Source organism: Labrus mixtus, chromosome 15 (genome assembly GCF_963584025.1).
Source record: "Labrus mixtus chromosome 15, fLabMix1.1, whole genome shotgun sequence".
Lineage (NCBI taxonomy): Eukaryota > Metazoa > Chordata > Actinopteri > Labriformes > Labridae > Labrus > Labrus mixtus.
Genome location: NC_083626.1, coordinates 27,782,315 through 27,804,814, shown reverse-complemented (window position 1 = coordinate 27,804,814; position 22,500 = coordinate 27,782,315). Strand labels below are relative to the sequence as shown.

Genomic DNA, 22,500 nt, shown 5'->3' with positions numbered 1-22,500 from the left:
AGCTCTACTTTGAGGTTAAAGGATTAATCAAAGGTATTTATGACCAATAACAACCGTTCTTTACATTTAACTTCATCGTAAAGTAGGCCCCTTTGTTGAGAGTTTCAACAGCTGAGAAGTCTGTCACCACTCTGGTTATACCCTCGAGCCAGGAGGTGATTAACCTAGCTTAGCATAAAAGGCTGGAAGCAGCTAGCATGGCACAACACCTGCACAGCGCACAAAGTAACAAATACTTAACGGTTTGTTTAACCTCTTCACAAAATGTAAATACACTAATTTCCTTATCACAACTTCTGGAGAAAATGGCCGACTGATATGAAAGATTTGGGGCCGATACTGAGATATCAGCCGATATGTTTCTTAGGTCTATCTTCACTCTTTAGCGATAGATAGATAAACACATTCATTATGTTGATGCCTCAAATGCAGTTCAACATTCTGATAAAGATTTTTTAATGAAGACAAGATTTGTTTTCACAGTTGAACTTCACAGCCGCACTGAAACACTCACATTATATCTGAAACCATTTTTTAAAAATAAATAAATAATAGACTTACTTTGTACAAACGGAGCCGATATTATTGACTGGCCAATAAATCAGTCAGGCTCTAGTTATAACTCCCCTGAAATATCTAATTTATAACAGATTTGGATCTCATTTAATCAAATGATATTTGGAAGAACAGCTGACGATTGGAAAATGTTTGTTATTAAATAGATATTTGTGGAGAAGCCACAGGAACTCAGATGGCTTCTTGTGCTCCATTGGTTTGGCTGGAAAAGGAAGGTTTGCATGCTCTATGAGGCAAGAATGCCTGCATGTTTGTTTTTTAACTGGAAAATGATACCATCTGTCAGCATGAGTTTAGCATGTCAGCTCAAAGCACAGCTGAACCTGATGGAGCTCAGGAAGGAGAACGTTAAAGTCAGGCTCAAAATGTTCAGAGAAAAATGGATTTCCCCTTTTGTGATGACATCTTCACGCTAAAGAGACTAATCCAAGAAGGATCAAAGTCAAATGTCTTCTCCATTTTTCACAACATCTAGCAGCGTTTACACTCTGGCCTCACTGGGCCTCTAGCGTGGCTTCACTCTACACTAAGGTTATGATGTGTTCAGACTAAATGCAAACCGCCTTTTTTGGGCAGCGTAATTACGGACAAAGTTATCGCAAATATGAAAAACAGATCCAGGCAAGATGAAATCAGCATTAATTACCATAAAGCTACATCCCTACTGTATAGCCTATTGGTTTACAGATTCTGCTGAAATCACACAAAATCAGAAAAGGAAGTTTCTTATCGCCATCTTGGGGCACTCAGAGAATTGTAGTTTTGCGATATTTGAAGCCTGAAGATATGTATCGGTTTCTTGATTCCAGCTATGGGCCAGACTTCAAAGTGTTACTCCCATTGGCTTTGAAGCTTGATCCAAAGGCAACTGGACTTAACGTCTTCAAGATCTTCAACCAAGTCCACTTGCCTTTGGAATCAAATTTCAAATTTACCACGACCTGGACAACTGAGAACCTACACAGACTCCCATTGGCTGCGAGTATTCATGAAACTCCAGCAGCCTTTCTTACTTGAGTTTGAGACGTGTTTTTGTTTGGTCTGAACACATCATAGGTCTTTTTAAGCTTGCCTTCTGTTACAGGACTTTTAAGTGTTTTGGCAAAATGTCACATGTCTAAAACTTCTGGAGACGAGTCTGTAGTGTACAAGTATTGGACTGTTTTTAAACCTGCTGTGATTCATCTTTTTAAGGGGCTGATCCAGTGCTTGAGTGGACCATAGAGCCACATGTACAGGCCTTAAGTTATTAAACTTGTTAGAGGAGTCCACATTAATGGCCAGTAACAATGACAGTGCCTATGTTTACATCACACACACAGTCACACACAACACTCCAAAATGTGGATTTACAAGAACTACAAAAACAAAGAACAATGGGCAAAGAGACCTGCACGATGAATCAGCCATATCTGACACACTTTGTAGGGCTGGAGGGTAGGGGGGGTGGGGGGAGGGGAGGGGGTGATATCTGCATCACCAAATTGTACGACTTTGTTTCAATGCAATGCAAATTTTGAGAACAATGCAACTTTTTGTCTTTTATGCATGACATGTTCACCAGGCAAAGCCAAGTTCAGGAAGTTTTTAGCCATAATCACCAAATCACCATCGAGATTGAGTTCCATGTTGTAAGCCGTGTTTGTCAGGCGACAGACACCAGTGATGCAAAGAATAAAGTATTTTATGAATTGTTTGGAAGTATTTCTGTGCTCTTAAATAACGTCTTACTCTATAGACTGTTGACACACTTCAGCATGTGCAGTCGGGGAAATTAAACTCCTTTTAAAAGACTGAAAATCAAATTGGTGCCATCCTGGTTAGTCAGAGCCAGGAGCGACCATATTTGGGCATTCATTTTGGAGCTGGAGAAAAAGTGGGAGGAGTTTAAGGTGGAGTCAGTAGCATGCTTCGTTGCAGCTTGTAAAAACAACAATCAAACTGGAAGTGCACACTCACTGCAACCTTACATTTGTTGTGATGGAGAAGATGATCATTTAGCAGCCTAGCACACCTGACCGCCGTTGTTTGGCACCTGCTTCTCCAACAGGAAGCAGACCATCTCCATGTCTACGGGTAAAAGCCAACACAAGGTTCACCCTCGATTTGGAACCAGCTTCATCGGCTTGGCGTTTCTGTGATTAGATTTTCTCTTCTTTGCAGCTACGTCCACATCTGTCATCGCTGCACACGCTCCCAGCTGTTTTTTCCCCCTAGATGTGCTCAGGCGTTTTTGGAGCGGCCACACATAGGGTGACGCGTCTCTGTGTGATCGAGCTCTAAGACAGTTCTCTATAGAGCGCCACAGGAATGAGTCCTAAAACCCTGAAGTAAGTTAGCATTTGAGCGCCATGGGGTCTAACGTCTAAAAGTCAACGGGGATTTTGAATGTGTTTGTGGTTAGACGCCTGAAATAAGGTCTGTGGTTAACACAAGCTGAAGAGATGTTGGTGTTTTGTTAGACCACATAAACTACGTTAGGTAAAACCTCCACTTGTGAAGTTTGAAGTTTTTACTCGTCTTTAAAAAGGCGGTTGCTAACAAGTGGCTAAATGTGACTACAGCGGTTGTCGGGGACATTAAACGTCATCACGCCGGACACAGAGGGCGGGAACTCTCTCACTAGTCGGAGATGTCTCCTGTAGGTTTAATCTTTAGGTTAAGGTGAATATTATGTTAGTAAACTATTTATTAAGCTACGTGGATTAGTTTATCGGAGATCGTCTGAAGCATAACGCTAGTGACGTCACAATCATCCGACCGTGGTGTAGTTAGCTTGTAGCATAACGTTAGCTTTTTACGTCTGTCGGCCGCATTAACGCTTCAAACATCATAAAAATGGCGTTCATCTGTGAAGATTATCCTGCTGAACAAAACGCCTACGCTTCAGAAACGTGTGTTTAACACAGAGATTATTTTCTGCAATGATCCAAAATCCAATGAAAACATCCCATAGGAGGATTCTGGTTAGACGCCATGACGATGCTACTTCCTGGTTGGCCTACAAAAATACGTCATATGGTTTGTTCTCTGTTGGCTTTGCTTTTAAAAACAGAGAGGCTACGTCCACTTTTTGCAGTGTATAGCTGTCATTAAGTGTGGAGCAGAGTCGCAATCCGGTCCACTTAATGACTCTGTAGTGTTCTACTAACATAATGTAGTGATGCTACAACTAGTTCATCAACAACTAGAAGAAAGGAACTTCAAAGAAATACAACTTTGAATGATGGGAACGTTTCTGTTGAGTACATCTTCCCGTCAGTGGTCTTCGGATTCTGATTATCGAGCCAAGAATTTGAGGAACTATTTTTGAAGTAATGAACTCTAAACCACCAAAGTGATCTGACTTCTGTCATTATTGTCACCCTGCCAGGTTAGCGATCTTGGCGAGCTAATTGAGCTAATCACTGAATAATACACCTGGTATGTTATGAATGCAGAGAGCCTCGTTATTCCTTTGTTTGTTTCTGCCTAAATCGTTTCTATGGAATTGTTCTCACACTTCGTATCAGAGGAATGACAAAGCGCTCAGGAGAGATAAAATACATCTCTGTTTTTATGGAATAGCAATGTGTCATCTCTGTTAGTTTCGAGGTGAACACCTGTTCAGACAGGAAGGGGAAGAAGGTGTGATGACAGGGTGAGACAATTACTTCTCTTGAAGGAGCGGCTGTGGACAGACAGAGTATCTCTTGGCGTCTCATTTCACAAATATCTGATTATAGAATTTACTGGAACTGGTTTCCCGCACAACAGGTCCTCCAACCACAAAGATCTTTTGTTCCTGCACTTTGATAAGACACGTCGTTAAAGTTCTTCAATTAGCACATCTGCCAAACCAGTCTAAAAAAAAAAACGGTCTTTAAAAGGATCAATCTGTCTTTATTTGCTGAATGAAGTGTTAAAAGTGTTCTTACTATATGATCAGACATTAAAGGCAGGGTTGGTCATTTTCAAAAACTAGCATGATTTTGAAAGTAGCATTCCCTCAGTGCTTCATCTGCACCCAGCCCCTCCCCCTCTGTGCTCCCTCAAAAGCCACGCCCCTCAATAACATGAATATTTGAATCAATGCAGGGTATAAAAAACAGGTTTCAGAAAAAAAAGGCAGATCTAGCTCCCTTCAAACCGACATATTCCACTAATACACCAATTGTACCTGCTTACACACACACACACACACACACACACACACACACACACACACACACACACACACACACACACACACACACAAACAGTATATGACTATTTTTGAACTCTTGCACTGGTTTATTTTATTTTATTAGCGTTACTGTCTGCAGGCTCACAGTTTGTATGAAGTAACTTTTAACCTGAAGTTTGTTTCTGTGAGCTAGTTCCTCTTTTTGTCCGTTAATTTAATTTGTAGTTATTGCACAACACATTTCCCCCCTCAGGAAGTACTAAATCAATCTACCTATAACATTTAATTTATTTTTTGCATTCATTTACTTTTATTTTATTAAAAAATATAACAACAAAAAAACCAAAAAAAAACACACACACACACCCAAAACAAAACAGACCAAAACAAAAAAAGTGACACACATCACCAATGACATAACCATGATTTCAGTTTTTGAAACCAAAATAATGTTTACATACATCCCTTTTCATTATATATTTTATTAAATTAAGATATCACCACATTTCCCCTTGCCAACCTGGAACATTTCATTTAGAGGCAGGGGGAGTACTTGTCTGTTTTCTGCTTCAGTAAATGAAGAAATGTCTCAGTATCTAAAGATCATCAAAAATGTCCACTAGTTTATTGTAGAAACAAAGTGCAAAGTTGGACTTTTATGAAGCGCGTGCCATCAGAGGCGGGGCTTACATCTCTGTCATTAGTGGGTGTCAGGAGGAAGTTAGTGTCAGTCTCCACTGCTGCAGACAAACTGTGAACAACACAAACTGCAGGAGCAACAGTATTCTCTGTGGACACATTCCGAGGATTCTCGTCGCTCCTTCTTCTCCTCCACCTGTCCGACAGGTGTGACTGGCTGTCTCTGTTGACGCACGCGCAGACACGCGGCTCTCACAGGGGCCGTTCATGATCATCTATGGGTGAGTGTCTGCGGAGAGCGTGTCCATGTCTGGAAACTCTGTGGGACAGGATTTTTAGTGAAAAGAAGACTGGAGGGAGTGGAGGAGTGGGAGGGGGTGGAGGAGTGGGAGGGGGTGAGGGTAATGGAGGAGGAATCCGTGTGGAGGTATCGGCTCCGGTCCTGGTTCTTCCGCCGGTGCCACAGCAGGAGAGGTCGCCGGAGAGCGGCTCCATCTACACGGCTCTGTGGCCGTTTGAAGCCCGGCACAGCGAGGAGCTGTCGTTCCAGGAGGGGGATTTGTTCAGCGTGATAAACCGGACCGGGGACTGGTGGACCGCGCGACGGATCGACAAGAACGGGCGCGTGCTGGACACCGGGATCGTGCCTGAGAACTACCTGACCCGAGCCGAGACCCTGCAGATACAACCGTGAGTGCTGGACTACTTTTTCTATACAGGTTCATTCATGACCAGACTGAATAAATGTGGATTTAAGTCGATCATTTACAACCAATGCGAGCTTCATGAGATTTTTTAAAATCTAACTTTACTCCATTCCCTCTTTATTTGAGCTTCACTGCAAACGTCTTGTGCGTTTTAATGTAGGTCTGCAGCATATTTACTGAATCCACATAAGAACAGAAAAAGATCTGACAACATTACAGCTGTTTATTATCATAGTTAGAGAACTACTAAAGGAACTAAAGTCACAAAACAAAGTGCATGATGCTGAAAATAAAATAAAAAAATTCCTTTGCGTAAAAATCTTCGACATTCTTGTCACCAATCCTCAGAGGGTTTTATTCCACATTGCAAGCCAAGGCAGTTAAACGTTCTTTAAAAGCTAAACAAGTGCAGAAGAATTACATTTTAAAAACTAAAAATGTGCAAAGTGAATTGATAGTGCAGAAAAGCAGAACCAGGAAGTAATGTGTGAATTGAGGGCGCAATGGAACAGGTTTAAAGTACAAATCGCAGCCTTAGTCAGCCAACTAATATCTATTACACTAAAGGTTAAAAAGTGGTGCTACTGTATGTTTCCACTAATCCAGAGCTAGCGTGTAATCCGTCAAAATATCCACAGTCTGATTTATTTCCCCACATCCTGCAGCCCTCCTGCACATCTTTATTGAGGATCAACAGCCCGCTGGATTTATTGCACAATTAAAAGGTCATGAGCTATAAACGGAGAAAGAGTCATGTGTGTGTGTGTGTGTGTGTGTGTGTAAATATCAAACGTAATAACAGAGACGTTGTTAAGAGAGTCGAGCCGACATCAAGTTGTTTTCTTGGAACACACATAACTATTTTAAAGTGTTTTAATTGACAGTCTGAATCAATCAAACTTCACTGATGCTGACGTTTGAGCTGCATCAAAAGAAGAGGTCAAACAAAACTAAGAGTTCAAACAGAAGGAGAGGTGCAGATTAATCCTCCTGTCACTCCAATCCAGTTTAAAGGAGCACCGTGTGAAATCAAGTCAAATGTACTGTCAGACACTGTGAGGGGTTTTTGATCCAAACGTCATCAAATACAACTCTTGTGTCTGTAAGTCATCTTTAAGTTCATCTGGCTGCAGCTAATAAAAGTATTACTGAACATTTCTAAACTTGAGTCGACATTTACTGTGATGCAAACAAAACCTGAAAAGATTCAGAGATTATTCAATAATGCGTCAAATCTGAAACGTCTGTGGGGTGCTGGTAGCCTAGTGGTCAGTGTGCGCCCCATATACAGAGGCTGTAGTCCTCCCAAGTGGGCGGCCCAGGTTCAAATCCCACCTGTGGCTCCTTCCTCTCTCTGCTGCATCGTGCAACTCCAGTGAGCGTTCATCACCTCTAATCTTAGTTGAGCACGTTTCACCTCGGCTGAAATGTTTAAAGTGGACATTAAATTGTATTAAAATGCAGAGAGTCCCTCTGCACCTTTAAGAAAAAGCTAAAGACCCAGCTCTTTCATGAATACCTACTAACTTAATGATGATGGTCTCCATATTATTGATGATGATGATGGTAATGACGATGGTTTTTGTTTGATAACGACGACTTATAAGATGGTTTCTATACTGATTAGAGCTCTCAAGAACTGCCCTCAATGTTGTGCTTTGCCTCTGGTCACTTCCTGTCAGCACCTGTGTGTCCAATCAGACTCAAAGCTGATCGTTTGCTCTTACTGACATTGTTCCCTTTTTTCTAGATCCTTGCTTGTGTTGTTCTTACTCTCTGATGTACGTCACTTTGGAGAAAAGCGTCTGCTCAGTGAATTGTAGAATTGTAAATTATAGTACTCTATGATTGATCTCAGCTTTCAGTTGATATGTTGGAAGAACTGAACTTTACACACTTCCCATTCTGCTGAAGCAACAAAAGGATAAAAACAGAAGTGGTGAGGCTGAGCGACGTCGTGTTTTTGTCCCAGTTTGCATCACTGCTCTGACGAGAAACAAACAGATGCATCACTGAACAATATGAACAGTGTTTCTCTCCACACTTAAACTGGCAACATTTACTATATTGAGAAACTGTTACAGGAGAAGATTACAGAATATAAAAAAGTCCCTGCATATTTTTTCAGACTCCAAACTTGCTACATAACGTCATGTATTATGTCCTCTAAAGATACATAATATACATTTATTTGCAAAGCTTAAAGGAGCAGTCAGTGAGATGTGTAGAGAGTGAGATGATAAAGGTATCTTACTATCTGATCATTAAGGAAACATGTTGAAGTGCTGGCTTCTCTGACAACAATGCAGCAGCCAGTATGTCCTCCTTCTAACTTTAGATTCTGCTCCTGAATGCTCTGGATTTGTTTGGACCAGAGAAGGTAGGCGCTTTTAAGATATAAACACAAATATTGACACATATTAATATGATGTATATAATATGACACAAAATATGTGTCAGTTTGTCTGTGAGTATCACAAACAAAAAAAGGGAAATAAAAAATAATTACATAGATGAAAATCATTGTTGCTTCATAATTGCAGCTTAACCTTCAACATGTTGTGTCTGTTATCTGTTGCAAACATTCTAATAATAATGAATACCTGTTCAACGCACACACACTGTCAGTCGTCCATAGAACCAGACTGCAACATCCAAAACAAAACCATCTGCATATTTGACGTGCGACTAAATCATTACATGAGAGGAGTTATGGATGCAAGCGGTGTGGCAGCAACAACCTCAGGGTGTCGAGTCAGGACACTGTTTTCAATGTACATGAACATTTTCCATTTCAGGACTAAGATAATGATCAGCTGTAGTTACTCGGCTGTTCAAACGCTGATTTGAACAGCCGAGCTTTCAGTCAGAGCAAAATTCATGACCAGAGGCAAAACCATCAGGATTCTAACAGCTCCTACTATTAAGAGTTTTGACTCATTTAGTGAAATATATAAACTGATTATTGTGAAGTGTATGCGTGTTAAAAAGAAAGAAACAGTACCGAGTAGGAACTGATTTTACCACACTCCATATTTAACTATTATTACATTTGAAACCATGAAAACACTTCCCCGTTATATCTTTAATTTCTTTCACTTCTGTCTCGATCCAGATGGTATTTCGACACCATGAACCGCTTTGAGGCACGGAGTCACCTGATGGCTTCGGATAACGAAGAGGGAGCGTTCCTGATCCGAGAAAGTGAAAAGGAAAACGTTGGATACGTCCTTTCAGGTGAGACGAGAAGGAGAGGAGCTTACTATCTGATCAGACATTAAGGAAACATGTTATGTTGAAGTGCTGGCTTCTCTGACAACAATGCAGCAGCCAGTATGTCCTCCTTCTAACTTTAGATTCTGCTCCTGAATGATCTGGATTTGTTTGGACCAGAGAAGGTAGGCGGTTTTAAGACACGCCCCCCCACAAGACCGCTTTGGACGCCCCTCGGTTTGTCAGATATGAGAGCAGTTATCAGGTCAACAGGTGTTGCAGTGATGGAAGCGGGCAAGAGAAGTGGTTCAGATAGAAGTGATTGTACCCGACCTAAAAAGCCTCTGCATGTTTCTAATAAGCTCCACGAGCAGAAACGTGCTCAAACTAGGATCAATATTGGAGATGCTTTTGAAAAATGGAGAGAGGTTAGAACACAGAAAGGTTTACAGACCCATGCAGAGCTGGATAAACACTGAAGCTTCAGAGTCCACCACATGGTGACCTGAGTGAGCATCGACTCTAGAGAGGAGGGGGGGGGGGAGACAGCTCTCTATAATGTTATGAATATGGACTGCAGTACCCATTTTAAACACTAGGGGTCAGAGTTACATACTGCTCCTTTAAGGGGAATCTTTTCATTATTTCTCAGCTTCTTTATGACTTTGTCTACTTGTGTTGTGTCTCTGCAGTGAGGTCTTGTAATCGTGTGAGGCATTTCAAGATCATCAAATCAAACGACAGTAAATTCATGGTGGATAACGGCCACAGCTTCAGCTCTCTGGTGGACCTGGTGGAGTTTTACTGCACACACAACCTGATCAGCACATGCAAACTGGGAAACCCCTGCAAGAGGGTAAGGAAAGCTTGTTTCTGTTTCTGTTTCTCTGCTCCTTTCTTTCTTTGTTCCTCTTATTTTCTGCTCATATTAAAAAATAGGAAGTTTGGACATTCAGCGATGACGTCAAAAAGAAAATACACCTTTGTTTCTGGAGCATTGTTTTATTGTGCTTCCTCGTGTTTAGGGTTGTCATGGTAACAGATTTTTTTAAGGTTTATTTTATTTTTTTTTACACATCCATTTGGAGACAGGACAGGTGACAGAGAGAGAGTAGGGACTGACGTTCAGGAAAGAATCCACAGGTCATATTCACACCCGGGCCACCCGCCTGGAGGACCACCACCTCCACACATGGGGAGTCTGCAATCAATCAATCAATCAATCAACTTTTATTTATATAGCGTCAACTCATAACAAGTGTTATCTCGAGACACTTTATACTTTATTATTTTTTACTCATTGTTATGTTACAAAAAGCAGGTAAAAGACCTTACTCATTGTTATGTTATATAAAGCAGGTAAAAGACCTTACTCATTGTTATGTTACAAAAAGCAGGTAAAAGACCTTACTCATTGTTATGTTACAAAAAGCAGGTAAAAGACCTTACTCATTGTTATGTTACATAAAGCAGGTAAAAAGACCTTACTCATTGTTATGTTATATAAAGCAGGTAAAAGACCTTACTCATTGTTATGTTACATAAAGCAGGTAAAAGACCTTACTCATTGTTATGTTATATAAAGCAGGTAAAAGACCTTACTCATTGTTATGTTACATAAAGCAGGTAAAAGACCTTACTCATTGTTATGTTATATAAAGCAGGTAAAAGACCTTACTCATTGTTATGTTACATAAAGCAGGTAAAAGACCTTACTCATTGTTATGTTACATAAAGCAGGTAAAAGACCTTACTCATTGTTATGTTACATAAAGCAGGTAAAAGACCTTACTCATTGTTATGTTATATAAAGCAGGTAAAAAGACCTTACTCATTGTTATGTTACATAAAGCAGGTAAAAGACCTTACTCATTGTTATGTTACATAAAGCAGGTAAAAGACCTTACTCATTGTTATGTTACATAAAGCAGGTAAAAGACCTTACTCATTGTTATGTTACATAAAGCAGGTAAAAGACCTTACTCATTGTTATGTTACAAAGATCCGGCCTATCCATCATGAGCACTTTAGCAAAGCAGCAAAAGTTACAGTGGTAAGAAAAAACTTTCTTATTAAAAGGCAGAAATCTTCGGCCGGATCCCCGGCTCATGACGAAACAGTCTTCACAGGACTAGACTGCGCCGGGCTTGGAAAGGGATAGGGGGAGAGATGGGATAAGATGCAGGAAGAGGGATAGAGAGCAAGGGGGTGGGGGGAGGTAGACCGTCCATCAGCAATCCGGTGGGGAGGGGATGGGGTGTGGGGGGGTTGTTCTGGCAGGCCGCCAACCCACGATCCGGTGGGGAGGGGGTAGTGGTGGGGTGGGGGTTGTTCTGGCAAGCCGTCAGTAGGTGGTTAGTGACTGAGATTTATAGATAGATACATGCAGTAATATGATGTACTGTATATGCAGAGAGAGAGAGAGAGAGAGAGAGAGAGAGAGAGGAGCTCAAGGTGCCAGTTCCCCCGGTAGTCTAAGCCTATAGCAGCATAACTAAGAGCTGGTCTACACCAGCACCAGCCCTAACTATAAGATTTATCAAAAAGGAAAGTTTTAAGTCTATTCTTAAAAATACAGACTGTGTCTGCCTCCCGGACCCCGGCTGGAAGGCCGAAATAAGTTCCGGACTTAAATAAATAGATAAATAAATGTGCTTATGTGGCATTTTGATTAGACACTTTATTGGGAATTTTTTGTGTGCAAGTTAAATTAAAAATGGAAGGTTCTTGTTTGCATGATTTGCATTTCCAATTGTTCTTTCATGGGATTCCTGGTATATGTTTACAGACACACACACATTAATAACCTGAATTCTGCAGTCATGCACGCATTTGCTGACTTTATGACCTAAAAGTGTGTGTGTGTGTGTGTGTGTGTGTGTGTGTGTGTGTGTGTGTGTGTGTGTGTGTGTGTGTCGTCCTTTTTCAGAAAAAGCCTCAGACTCAGGATTTAAATCATTTCACGGTGGATGACTGGGAGCTCCCTAAAGAGGAGTTCATTCTGGAGGAGGAGCTCGGCAGCGGATACTTCTCGGATGTTTACAGAGGACGCTGGAAAAACGTCATCCAGGTCGCCATCAAGATCCTCAAAAGTGGTACGTCATCTAAGTGCACTTTGACAAAGTATTTGCATAGTTGGTCCAGAACTCACATTCAGCTTTCATCAGCAGAGTATAAATGTGATTAATAAAACAACCTATTCAGTGCCCCCCCCCCCCCCCCCCCCCCCCCCTCTCTAGAGTCCACGCTCACTCAGGTCACCATGTGGTGGACTCTGAAGCTTCAGTGTTTATCCAGCTCTGCATGGGTCTGTAAACCTTTCTGTGTTCTAACCTCTCTCCATTTTTCAAAAGCATCTCCAATATTGATCCTAGTTTGAGCACGTTTCTGCTCGTGGAGCTTATTAGAAACATGCAGAGGCTTTTTAGGTCGGGTACAATCACTTCTATCTGAACCACTTCTCTTGACCGCTTCCATCGCTGCAACACCTGTTGACCTGATAACTGCTCTCATATCTGACAAACCGAGGGGCGTCCAAAACAGCCGTCTGGGGGTGTGTCTTAAAAGCGCCTACCTTCTCTGGTCCAAACAAATCCAGAGCATTCAGGAGCAGAATCTAAAGTTAGAAGGAGGACATACTGACTGCTGCATTGTTGTCAGAGAAGCCAGCACTTCAACATGTTTCCTTAATGATCAGATAGTAAGATACCTTTATCATCTCACTCTCTACACATCTCACTGATTGGACCTTTAAAATATCCATATCTAAGCCCTCGTAACTTTGTGTGTTTTTAGCTTTTTGTGGGATAAATAACCACATAAACACCTGAGAGCTGCAGCTGCTGTCCTTCATGCAAACATAAAAAAAATCTAAAAGTATATTTCCAAATCTTTGCGGAAGTGAATGAATCATCTTTCTGGCTTGTCGACACAACAGAAGCCATATGGACGTGAGTGCACCGAAGCAGCTGTCCAAATGTTTTTTTTTCAGCTTGCAGCGTTTGTGCAAAGCTCAGCTCAATCTGACCTTTCATTTTCACAAATGCCAGTAAATCTTAAAGAGCCTGACTCAGACGTTTCAGGGCTGCACACCACTCACAACTATTTCTGACCTAATTCTGGAGCAGTGGAGTGATTTGTACAAAAGAAAAAACTGACCTCTGTCCCGTGTTTGGATTGTAACACGTTGGACAGCGTTTGAGTGAAACTGGGTGTGGTTTGACAGATAAAGCCGGCGATGTAAAAACGTTCCTCTGTAACACTCATGCATACACCTCTGATGCTGTCATACATATTTGGCAAACAGTCAAACAGTGTTGTTATGTTTGGAATTGAAGGGACACAGTCGGATTGTTTAACCCTTTAACAGCTGCCTTGTTGTGTGAAAATCGTGCAAATGATTTCATGTCAGGTGGATGTTGCAGGTTTTTTTTTTGCTTAAGACTGAATCTTTGTCATTGCTGTTTTTATGTGTCGTTTTTAATAAGCACCGCCGGAACATCTTTGTGTCACAAATACATGTAGAAGGTAGAGAGGGAGGGGAAGGTGTCAGGTCAGAGTCAGCCGATAAAAATCGCTTCTGTCATGATGATTTCTTATCGGAGTAACTCAAGGACAAATAAAGCAAAGCACTTCCAAGCAGGAAGTATTTTGTTTATGTATTTTATTTCCAGTTATCACAGTTCAAAGCACTTTCATACTTAGGGTGTGCCGAGTCCGTTTGAAAAGGTGGATCTCGGTCCACTTTTTTTCAGACCCTGGTGCAGTTTGTTTGCATCAACAACATGTACTAAGGCCCGACCGATATGAGATATTTGGGGCCGATACCGATATTGATATTGAGATTGAGGGGAGAGAAAAACAAATCTGACACGGGTATATAAGATCAATCTTCGATATGTAGAGATAGAGAGATATAGATATACACATTTATTGTGTTGATTCCTCAAATGTAGTTATCAAACATGTGAGGTAAAGATTTATAATGAAGACAAGATGGTCACTCAACTGGAAAGTAACTGAGCATGTACGCTCAACACACCGCTGACACTCTGCAGAGTGATGATGTTTGTTGTAATCCATATAGCGCCCTCTGCTGGTGAAAGAGAACTGCTAGTGTAACACAATGAAACTCAAATGAAATGCTGTTTGACTGGTGAATAAATCGCAAAATATCGGTGCTTAGCTGCGATTAAATAGCCGACAATGACTGATAGTCATTGGATACTCTAATATCAGCTGATATTATCGGCTGGCCGATTAATCGGTCGGGCTCTAACGTCTGTGTAGTCGTCTGTCCATTTAGAAATTGGTTAGTGTGTTTGGGGCAGCAACAGCCAATCAGGAGTCAACAAGTCTGTTTACTTCAGGGAGAGGAGGGAGGCACATTTTTCTGTGTGAACACAGAATAAAGTAGAGGAAGTGATGTAACAATGTAACAAACTGGTCCATGATTCAGACCAGCGCAAACGAGCTAGAGATGTGAAATCGCCCTGAAACGTATGTAAGTTTAACACTATATTATGTAACGCACAGATAAGCTCAGACCGTACACAGAGTTATGAGGTCTGCTGGAATAAAGATAAGAGATGCACGATCCTACAACAGGAAAGACCTTCAGTTGATCTTTAGCTTCAAGAAGATCCCAAGCAGCTGCAAACATGTTTCCCCTCGTGGTGCAGAAAGTTCTCCAGGGTTTCATAAAAGGGATGCTTACAGTGTTTGCTCAATACTGGGATGTATGCAGCTCTGAGTTTTGTCCGTGGTGTTGCATTTGGCTGTTAAATATGAAGCCTCCATTCTTCTTTCCCTTTCTTGTCCCCCAATAAGCCCCCGACCAAACCTTCTATGTTTGACCTCTAATAGTGCTTTCATACTTGCAGAAAACTCTGGAAAATCTCCTGATGTTTCTAGTAGCTGCATGTTTTCAGATTCAGATTATTATTTTTTTTAATTGTCCCACAAGGGGAAATTTGCGTTGCAATAGGAGCACACAGAAGACAAAATACACAAGGACAAGATCACCATAAAACATGGACCAAAACGAACTGGAAAATCAGACAACACAGCAAAATATAAAACCAAATAAAAATAGCGCAATAAAAACAGTCAAGAGCTCGTACCAGAATGGAAATTCAAGTTATTAAAGTGCAAAGTGGAGGTGTGCAAATGTGCAATTCAAGTGCAAAAAGAGCAACAAATAGCTAATTGTTTTGTAACTCTCTCTCTCTCTCTCTCTCTCTCTCTCTCTAGACTCAGAGTTGAACCATCGGGAGTTTCAGCATGAAGTCCAGATCCTGAAGAGTCTACGTCATCGCCACCTCATCTCTCTGTTTGCCGTCTGCACGGCCTCAAAGCCGTTCTACATCATCACCGAGCTGATGGAGAAAGGCAGCCTGCTCAACTTCCTGAGAGGTAAACCCAGAGTTCCTCTTCGGATGCTTTCTGTGAGAACCAATCAAAGTGTCAGGTCGCAGGGTTCGAGGGATCGACTGTGCCTTTTACTTTTAAATGGAAAGCTTGTATATTTATTTTCTAGTCTTCTGACTACTCAAAGCGTTTTCACACTGCCGGTCACACCTCCACATTCACACTCTGATGGTAGAGGCTGCTGTGTGTAGAGAACATCAGAAGTAACTCATCCATTCATACACATTCATACACCACAGCTGAAGCAGTGGGAGCAACTTGGATTCATTGTGTGGTTCTTGGTGTTGTGATGTTCTCATAGTCTGATTCTTTGTTTGTTCTCTCTCAGGTCCAGAGGGTCGGGATCAAGACATCGCGTCCCTCATCGACATGGGCGCCCAGGTGGCTGATGGGATGTCGTACCTGGAGGAGAAGAACAGCATCCACAGAGACTTAGCGGCTCGAAACGTCCTGGTGGGCGAGGACTACATCTGTAAGGTGGCTGACTTCGGACTGGCCCGAGTGATCAAGGTAGGAAACGGAGGAGCAGAGGAAGGGTTTCTGCGTCTTTGTTTCAGTCCATGTTCTGTTTTTTAAGACAAAGATTCTATTTTCATTTTCATCCAGGAGCCATTTTACATCACAGAGGATAAAAAGATTCCCTACAAGTGGAGCGCTCCCGAGGCCATCAGCCACGGAAAGTTCTCCAACAAATCCGACGTCTGGTCTTTTGGTGTCCTGCTCTTTGAGATCACCACGTACGGAGGCGTTCCTTATCCAGGTCAGTGGAATAATACAATGATTGATCATGATAACTTTATGTGTATCCTGCATGGTTTATGTTTTTTCTCCTGTGGCTGCTTAATTACTGTCATGATATTTCTATTTTTGTAGCTTTTAGCGATGTTTGAATTTGGTTTTTTTTAGGGAGCCTTTTATAAAATCTGGCCAGGGACAACAGATGAAAATTTGCCTTTTGGCTAACTCTGGCATATTTACAGAAATGTTCATTAATATGCAACGTACCTGTAAAATAAAAAATAGATTAAAAATGTGATCTAGGCCTCGTGCGTGTACTGTGGTCTCCCCCGCATGGCCTGCACTCACACTGCTCCAGGACTAACCGGGCCCGAGCACGGTCACCTCTTGTAATAAATCACAGGAAAGGCTTTACATGATCATGAAGCGTGGTTAGTTTAGAAGACAGGCAGACCCAAAAATTACAAATTTAAGCAGCTCTGTCTGCGTCCGTACATCAGAGAACATCACAGAGAACATGACGGCTACTTTACTGACTTTGTGTCTTATTTTGAGTCATGTTAGTCAGATACACTCAGACATTTCTCCATAATGATGGTTGTCCACGTTGTGTACCTGTGCTTGTGCTTGTGCATGAACTGAACCGTGTAGAAGCGCACCTGCCAGGGACAAGGAAGTGTACCGTGCTGGAGCACCGATCGGAGCACTCACACTTGTCAAACAAACTGGACTTTAGGGGTGAAGCGTTCTCAGGCACAGTTGCCTAGTGTGAGTGCGTCCTAAAGGCAACTTGGGGACTGAAATGTGAAGTTTTTGGTTTGATTCTCTACAGTATAGAAAGTCCTGCTGCACCGATAAGGCGCCTCACACTGGAGGAGATATAAGTTGTTCATAGTCTTGTCAAGAACACATTTGGCTCATTCAAAGATCTGAAGGGTCTGAAAATAACGGCAGAACTGAAACGATCCTTGATGGAGCTGCAATATTTTTGTGTGCTGTTAAAGGAACTGAAAGTCAAAAACTCTGCCAAACAAATGTCTTTATAAATATCATTATCACAAATATTTAAACGCAGAGTCAGAAGCATTTTGTTAAAAAATTCAATATAAACACATACATGTGTGGTGGTGACTGTGTCTGCAGAGACTCTGTCCTCTGACTGGATCTTCATGGGTTGGTTTGTTTTGGTTGACTCGGGACGTTTCTCGGTGGGGAGCTGGTGTGTTTCCTCCAGCCAATGACAGCGCAGCAGGTGAGTTAAGGAGTGGATACAGATCAGAGATTAGACACAATTCAAAGGCAATGTGCCAAGCGGATAAGGGTGAACCTTGTGTTGGCTTTCACTGGTGGACTTTGAGTTGACCATTTCTGTTGAACCAGCAGGTGCCAAACAACAGCTGTTAGCTTGTGCTAGCGTGTGTTAGCTTGAAGTGTAGGAACAGTAAACGAACACACCACGACCTGCAGTGAGTGAACGATGAGTCCAGGAGGAGGAGGGGCTCAGTTTGAATGTTGTGTTTACAAACTGCACTACCTTTAACCTCTCCTGTCTTTTACTCTCTCTCTCTGTTCATTCAGCCTACAACAACCAGGAAGTGTACGAGCAGGTGACCCGTGGGTACAGAATGCCGGCTCCGCCCAAATGTCCGAACTTCCTCTATCAGATCATGCTGAAGTGTTGGAGCGACGAACCCGATGACAGGCCGGACTTCAAGACCCTCAAAGTCAAAATGGACAGCAGCTCGTACGAGTTGGAGTTAAAAACATAGGACCGTCTGCAGTACACACTCATGACCACAGGGGGGCGGCAGAGAGCGCGACACTGAACAATCTTCTTTTAAAACAGAGACTTAAACTGATTCGACATGAAGAAAGACTCTGATTGTGTTTACAACGTCCAAATCTGCAAAGCCAAATGTACACTATCACTACAATAGTGACGGACCTCATCGTCTTTACTCTCTTACTGATCAAACAAATCACAGAAAACAAAACACAGTATCTTCTACTTTTCTATCAGAATACAGACAGATGTTTTATCTGATATTTTGCCATCAGCTCTAATTACCCCGCCTACATATGACCATGAGGGGGGCACATCTGTCTGAAGATGTTCTCCCTGAAGTGCTTGTGGATGAATTTGACCAAACATCTGCTGTTTGTGTATTTTAATGTTTAATAATGTATGTTTTTTTGTCTTGTATTTGTATGTGTGGCTGCTCGTTGTTTGTGTGAAACTCGACGAGGACACTCTTAATTTCAACGAGTTTCTTTCCTCGTTAAATAAAGGTTGACCTAAAATGTGCAAATCAAGTGTTTGAATTGAACGTAGCCTAATCGATATTAAGAAAAATACACCACAACTTGATTAAGCGCTACACAAAGAAAAGTGAGGGTAAGATGGACCGTGAGATTGACAGATGGATTGGCTCGGCGTCTGCAGTAGTGCAGGAGTTGTGCCGGACCGTTGTGGTGAAGAGGGAGCCGAGCCTGAAAGGCAAAGATCTTGATTCACCGGTCGATCTTCGTTCCAACCCCCACCTGTGGTCATGATGCTTTGGGTTGTGACCGAAAGAATGAGATCGAGGATTCAAGCGGTCGAAATGAGTTTCCTTTGGAGGATATCTGGGCTCAGGAGCTCAGACGTTCGGGGGGGGAGGTCGGAGTAGAGCCGCTACTCCTTCACATTGAAGGGAACGCCTTTAATCCCCCAGGAGGAGCGGGAAAACATTGCTGGGGAGAGGGAAGTCTGGGTTGACTTACTGCGCCTGCTGCCACCCCGACCCGACCTCAGATAAGCGGAAGATAATGGATGGATGGATGGAAGAAATCCCTCTGATGCACCAAAATACTTCCTTTTTGAACATGCACTCTCTGCAGTGTCTACCTTTGACCAGCAGGGTGCAGCAGAGTCACAGTAAAGGAGGATCATTATTCTTTTCTTTGTAAATTTAGTTGATCAATCAAAGGTTAGATTTAAACAAAGTTTGTCTCCTTAAATGTTGAGTCAGTTTCCGCATCTTTTTTATTTATGTAAAATAAACGTGTTGATGTCTCCATGGAAACAGTCCCAAACGGTTATTATATTCTTTATGTTTTGATTTGATCAGAGAGGTCACATTTTGTTTCCAGTTCCTCTAAATGTTATTGATGAACGTCGCTGATGAAATTCCAGGTAAAGACCTCGCTGTGACAGATGTGTGGATGATTGACAGAGGCACAGCGGGCGTGTGTGTGTGTGTGTGTGTGTGTGTGTGTGTGTGTGTGTGTGTGTGTGTGTGTGTGTGTGTGTCGGCTGCAGGAGTTAACTGGGTCGCTGATATTAAACACTTTAGACTCTCATAGGAATGAAAAGTACACTTCTCTTATATGTGGCTGAATATCTCGTTAACTTCTGACACCTTAAACAAAGCTGAAAGCTGAAAACGTTGGTATTACTCTTCTTAGTTTTCTGATCAATAAGGTGACGTGTTTAATTTGTGGATGATTCTGGCACTCAGATCTGGAAAAGCTGTTACAGGAGAAGTTGGAATATTTGTCTTTGTGAGTAAAACAGCTGTTGATCTATGACAAGAATTAATCCACACTATTGCAGAAACATCGATAGAGAAAATGTTTAGGACTACCAGCACCCAGAAGGGCCTCATTTCTAAATTATACGCAGTATTAAATAACGAACAGAAAGATGATAGGATGATCCAACTCAAGAATAAATGGGGGAACGGCATTCAGTATGAATACTCAATGCATGAATGGCAGTCCCTACTCCAAAAGACTCCAAAAACCCTAACTAATACAAAACACAGATTAATCCAATTTAACATCTTTCATAGGATATATTACACACCACATAGGCTCTATCAGCCTGCTGCCCTAGGTGCAACAATCAAACAGGGGATCTAATACATATGTTTTGGAATTGTGAAAGACTGAATGATTAGTGGAACTTTATATTTGACCAACTTTCCAAAATATTTTTGAAAGAGCTGACCCCAAACCCCCGCATGGCTATTCTGGGCGATGCTACAGTGCAGATAAAATTTGACAATCATGAAAAGAAACTTATCCTACTGGCTATGACTGCAGCAAAAAAATGAATTTTATGCCACTGGAAATCTGAAACCCCTCCCCCAATCAAGCAGTGGTGGTCAGAATTGCTATTGTATTGTACACCTGAGATAATCATGTATTATGTGAAAGGACAACAAATGCAATTCCAAAAAGTTTGGGGTCGTTTTATAGATTATATCCCCATAATGGGGGATCAAGTAGAAGCCTAATTTGATTAATTTATCAAAGTGTTACCATGATTATGTCTTCTGGTTTTCTTTATTTTTCTTTTCTTTTTTTTCTTAATTGCTGCTGTTGTTGTGTGTGAATGTTTTTGTTTATTTTTTTTCTTTCTTTCATCATTAGCTCAGTATTTTTAGTATTATTACTATTATTATTAATAGTAATTAATACTCTTTCTTTTTTCTTGTCGCTCTCACACACACACACACACACACACACACACACACACACACACACACACACACAATACCACGCGCACACACACACAATTTGTCCTTCACAACGAGCTCTCTGTGTCAGTAATGATGCAGCTGCAGCACCAAAAAAACAAATCTTGTACAGATGAAGTAATAAAATAAGATGACAAGTGCTCAAAGTGTGTCACATACGCCCGACTGTGTCAGTCAGTGAGGTCCTCTGGATCAGAGCCAGGACGGGCTGGTGAATGAAACTGGATATACAGTGTGTGTGTGTGTGTGTGTGACTCCATATCCTCCCGTCCTGCAGAGTCACGTCTCAGTTCAGCATCATGACTGGAGGAGAGTCACAAATAGAGTCAGACCCTCAGATTACTCCCAGATGGACCTGGTGACCTGGGACTGGACCAACATCTGATCCCCCTTAAACTGTCAAACCGCACATCACAAGTAGGTCAGGGACCCTGTGAGGGATATTAAAGAGGGAGCTATACCATCGCTGGCCTCAAACAGATTTATTTCAACTGGCTGTTACAAACACTGTGCAGGTTTACTGATGTGCAGAGAACAAAAAAAACAAGATATGTATCCCAAGAAATTCAGTAAGAAAGGAGCAATATGTACTTGGGTTGGGTTTTTCATAAAGCCTGAGAGATGTGGGGAAGCTGCTAGCCTGTTTTTTTAAATCAAATGCAGCCTAGTGGTTAAGTCGGGCGCAGAGGCTGTAGTCCTCGTTTCAGCAACAAGGGTTCAAACCTGACCTTGGCCCTTTGCTGCATGTTATCCCCCACTCTCTGGTCCCAACATTTCCTGTTGGCAAAGCAGGCAGACAAACTCCTGCACACGGTCTGTATGGAACAAAGAGGTTGGAAACCAAACGCTGGCAGCGTAATTACGCAATTCAGACAGTGTTCTCTCACTCTTTCCTTGCCGCTGCTTCTGGTTAAGTTTCCTTGAGCTTCAGTACTTTTATAGTTGATCCATCATTAAAATAACAGAGATTGTGTTGTTTTAAAAACATGTGCTATCAAAGAGTATCTAAAGTTAGTGCACAAACAAAATGACTTCTTAAAAGATAAAGAGATCACTTTCTCTCTCGTTCTGTTTTTAAACTCTTTGTGTGTCAGGTTACAGTAAAAAGTTGGCAGGAGTTTTTCTTGAACACACAGAGTCTGCCCCACATTCAGATCCTGTTCATATGACTGGGGAGTGTCCGCCCTGCGAGCTGGGAGAACAGCCAAAGCATCCTGGAGGCCCGGGTTCACACAGCAGCTGAACCCGCTCACCCTGACGGAGAGCTGGCACTAGGCAGTCTGTGTCCTGATGTGTTCCTACTCCTACTTCCTGTTAACCTCATTCCAAACTGAGAATGTCTCTGTCGAGAGCAAATTAGATTTAAAGAAGACTTTTGTGATGAGGAAGCAAGACATTACGACACAATCTGTTCAGAGTAATATCTGCAGGGATGAACACTCTGCTTCCCTTTTTCTCTTCTTAGCTTCATCTGTCACGTCCTCTTCCTCTTAGCCTCAGCTGGTGTTGT

At 41.9% G+C, this 22,500-nt stretch overlaps 2 protein-coding genes across 2 annotated transcripts in view; both read left to right on the top strand.

The window, feature by feature from the left end:
* The window catches only part of srms (src-related kinase lacking C-terminal regulatory tyrosine and N-terminal myristylation sites), a 29,964-nt gene extending 27,692 nt beyond the window's left edge, over positions 1-2,272 (top strand). Inside the window, exon 8 of the mRNA XM_061058314.1 lies at positions 1-2,272. This exon is cut by the window's left edge and continues 913 nt beyond it. The gene's annotated coding sequence lies outside the window, so the exon portion shown is untranslated.
* A 3,183-nt stretch (positions 2,273-5,455) lies between these two features.
* Positions 5,456-18,776, top strand: ptk6b (PTK6 protein tyrosine kinase 6b). Its single transcript, XM_061058313.1, has 8 exons — positions 5,456-6,070; positions 9,203-9,324; positions 9,993-10,156; positions 12,230-12,395; positions 15,553-15,714; positions 16,058-16,239; positions 16,336-16,489; positions 18,046-18,776. The coding sequence occupies exons 1-8, from the start codon at positions 5,658-5,660 to the stop codon at positions 18,234-18,236; spliced, it is 1,554 nt and encodes a 517-aa protein (XP_060914296.1). The 5' UTR covers positions 5,456-5,657; the 3' UTR covers positions 18,237-18,776.
* Positions 18,777-22,500: the final 3,724 nt, after the last annotated feature.

Bases quoted from the DNA above. Each gene is read 5' to 3' on its own strand.
- ptk6b (XM_061058313.1), top strand. From the start codon at position 5,658: ATGGGTGAGTGTCTGCGGAGAGCGTGTCCATGTCTGGAAACTCTGTGG. The intron at 6,071-9,202 runs GTGAGTGCTGGA...GTCTCGATCCAG, and splicing joins GAGACCCTGCAGATACAACC to ATGGTATTTCGACACCATGA. The intron at 15,715-16,057 runs GTAAACCCAGAG...GTTCTCTCTCAG, and splicing joins CCTGCTCAACTTCCTGAGAG to GTCCAGAGGGTCGGGATCAA.